General features: G+C 36.3%; 1 protein-coding gene across 1 annotated transcript; it reads right to left on the bottom strand.

The window, feature by feature from the left end:
- Positions 1-302: 302 nt before the first annotated feature.
- Positions 303-1,264, bottom strand: MELLADRAFT_37430 (uncharacterized protein; the record flags this gene model as incomplete). The annotated part of the gene is made up of 3 exons (XM_007412133.1): positions 303-389; positions 475-816; positions 899-1,264. 3 exons carry the CDS (start codon positions 1,262-1,264, stop codon positions 303-305), a joined length of 795 nt encoding a protein of 264 aa, XP_007412195.1.
- Between the last annotated feature and the right edge of the window lie 2,103 nt (positions 1,265-3,367).

The raw sequence follows: 3,367 nt of genomic DNA, 5'->3' as shown, positions 1-3,367 counted from the left end.
TCAAGAATACCTTGGGTAAAATGACTAAAATGGTAAAAAGATGGCTTCGGTTCTTGTTTACTGAAAAAAATGGAAAACTGATGTCAATTTTGAAATCTTTAACAAAATTATTTGCATCTGGAACACTGAAAAGAAATTGAGATGCAAGTTGCCACAAAAAGAAATAATGACTAAAGAAATTGTCTGTATTTACAAATCATCAAAAGAGATATCTGATTAACAAATGAATTTTCTAGATGAAAAACAATGAACAAATCAGAAGAATTGAAAGATCGAAGATTGGTTTAATGATTTTTGATGAATTAAATTTCATCACGTAACACATCACGAGACTTGAATTTGTTTTCGATTTGAGATTTTTCATACTTCATCTTAGCTTTAAAATAATCCTAAAAAAGCAACCAACCGAAAGTGAGATTGATGAGTTTGAATCTTCCTATCATCGAAACCTGATGAGAAGGGGTTGAAACTTACTTGATGTAATCCACATTCAGTTTTCCTAGAACCAGACCATCTACCAGACCTTTCAACAATTTCCTTAGATTCATCATCTTTGGTAGGTAAAACTGTCGAATGGAAATCACCAATCGATTTGAATCCTAAATCGATTAATCGATTGTATGGTACATTTTCATCTTTGATATATTGTAATGTTTGATTCCAATCCCATCTAGCTAATGGATTTAATTTGATCAGACCAGTTTCATCGATTTCTAAGATCGGAATCCTTTCTCTTTCGAACCCTTGTGATCTCCTACGTCCAGTGATGATTGATTTGACACCTAATTCTTCATACGCTCTTCTTGCTGGTTCAATCTACATAAATGAGTATCAGATATTTACAAAAACAAGTCAGTTTTGTACATGTTGGTTTTATAACAAGATTCGAGAAACTTACTTTAGTTAAGAAATCGTACGTAGCTTCATCAGTTTCCCAAAGCTTACTTCCCAATAAATTTTCAAAATCTTTTCGATGATTCGATCCATTAGGATAAAACCGATATAATTGAAAATGATATTTTTCTGACAAATCAGAAAGAGTTTGATAGGTTTGATTAAAATGATAAAGTGTATCAATAAAGATTAAAGGAACTAAAGTCGAATGTGAAAGTTTAGAAATCATATCTATGATCGCACAACCTGTTAAACCAAATGAAGTGATTTGATATAGGTTTGGTAAATGATCTATTGACCATTTTAGGATTTCGATAGGTGAGAGACTTTCTAGATGAGCATTGATCGATTTTAATTCGTTCTTGTTCATGAATTCTATGGGGGTTGAGTGGGCTGATTGGTCTAAGATTGGTTTTGAACTCAATGATTTAACGTGTCTTTCTGAATCAAACATTTCGAAAGAAAAAGAAAATGGAAACGAGTTGGAAATCTAATGAAAAAGGTTTTTAGTCCAATGTTTTGTTTCGAAATCTTTTGAAGCGTGTATCTGCTTTATGAAAAGTTCTAATAAACAAGATGGATGGTGAAATGGCATTAGGATCGATGATCGATTAGAGATATTTATACGAAACAAGAAAATGTTTGATCCTTCGACCTTACACCCATTCCAAGAAATCACGCCATTCTTTCATCAAATTTAGTCATCTCTATCTTTGACTGTTTCAACCCCAATCACTTCATTTCAATAGATTTAGTCATCATCATCCGCAAGGTAAACAGTCTTCATACACACATCATAGTGTTGGAAAACCCCTAGCTGGTTGTTCTTGCGAACAAAAGATCTTTTAAACACCCTCGGCACCGACTCTCGGAAGATTATTTAAACGAACCTTGTGAGTCTTCGAGAAGATTCCAATCCTCGCTGGAGCGGCAGGTACGTGCCACTGCAGCGAGAGGACTTAGGCCCCGTTTGGTATGGCTTACAAAAATGCGCCAAAATGCATTATTTTTTAAAAATAATCTATTTTTCGCATTTTCAAAAAAACCCGTTTGGTATCACTTTTGCCCCTTTTTTACAAATGTATTTCACAGCCGATAATCTATTATTTCGATCAAAAATGTGGCATTTTGAAAGCTGCCCTGGAGCAGCTTTCAAAATTCAATAATCCATTATCAAACCCAGGACAAGCCTTCGAACTCGACCCTCGGCAGGATCAAGGCAACTTTTCTCTTGAAATTTCTGTTTCTTTTGCCGACAGCCCACTTCCACACCAAAGTCCAAAGTCATCTCTTAGCATCAACACTAGCCCTGTATTACCAAACAATACCCTGAACATTCCGTCAAGAGCTCTTCCTCTGAAGGTAGCCATTAAGCGACCACAGGTGTAGTTTGCGATTCAAACTTGGGGTTAAGTTGCTGAACTAATCAACTGCTCATCGTACACAACGAGGCCATGCGTCATCTCACTCCTTTTTACTCGATTCAAGCGTCTTATTTTATCTTTGAGTCTATGTTGTCCTCTTTTAGTTTTTTTCATCAGCATTTAAGCCTTTATTCAATGTCCAAGGGTTTCTAGACATGTTACTTTCATGCTTCATGAAGTGTTTCATACCCCCTAGTCTTTTGTATTGTATTGGAATTCTATTTTCTTGTATTTGCTGGCCCACTGTGTTTTCATTGTGCTCCAGATGTCTTCATATATCTGGTCTACTGTGCTTTAATACATTTGAGGCAATCAATCCTTTTTTCCTCCTTCCTTTGAAGTGTTTGGAGGACCAGCTCTCATTCCAGTTGAGTATGTATCTGGTCATCAAACTCGATGTTTGATGTGCTCTCTAAGGGTTGTCCACCAAGTCTTCAATAGACGACGAGTACTTGGTTGATGAATTGGTTCATCGCGAGTCGTTGGAATCGGACAGATCGGACATTGTGTTGTCTTTCGAATTTTGAAAGATGGCGAATGGTACGTACCAAACGCCATCCATCAATTTCGACTTTGAAAAGCCGATTCTCGCAGTTTACCAATTTTGGAACGTGAATTCCCAAAATAATACGTTTTACAATTGCATAATGTATTCATTGATAATGCATTTATAAAATCTATAAGCCATACCAAACAGGGCCTTAGTTAAGTTTGAGTGTTCTCTCCTTTTGGTATCAAAAACTCGATATGGCTTTGTGAGAGTCATTTGGAACCTGTTTGAAGTTTCAAAATCAAAAAGGCAATGAAGGAATTGCTAGGAGCCGAATCGCGCCTTAATCTCCTCATGTTCTGCTCAGCACAGATCGCCTTGCAGACTAGAGTAGCCCCTTGAAGACGTCATTTATGGTCGAGCCCTCCATCTAAGTATACACCTCACCGTTATAAATCACTTACCAAATCATTTGGGTTAACTGATGTGTTTGTAAAATCCAAAGCCTCTTGTTGCTAATTATAACTCAAAGTTCTTCATACTTTCAGAGATCACATGA

This window comes from Melampsora larici-populina, assembly GCF_000204055.1.
Source record: "Melampsora larici-populina 98AG31 unplaced genomic scaffold MELLAscaffold_29, whole genome shotgun sequence".
Classification (NCBI taxonomy): Eukaryota; Fungi; Basidiomycota; class Pucciniomycetes; order Pucciniales; family Melampsoraceae; genus Melampsora; species Melampsora laricis-populina.
The sequence above is the reverse complement of the archived record's forward strand: the minus strand, read 5'-3'. Positions and strand labels throughout refer to the sequence as shown.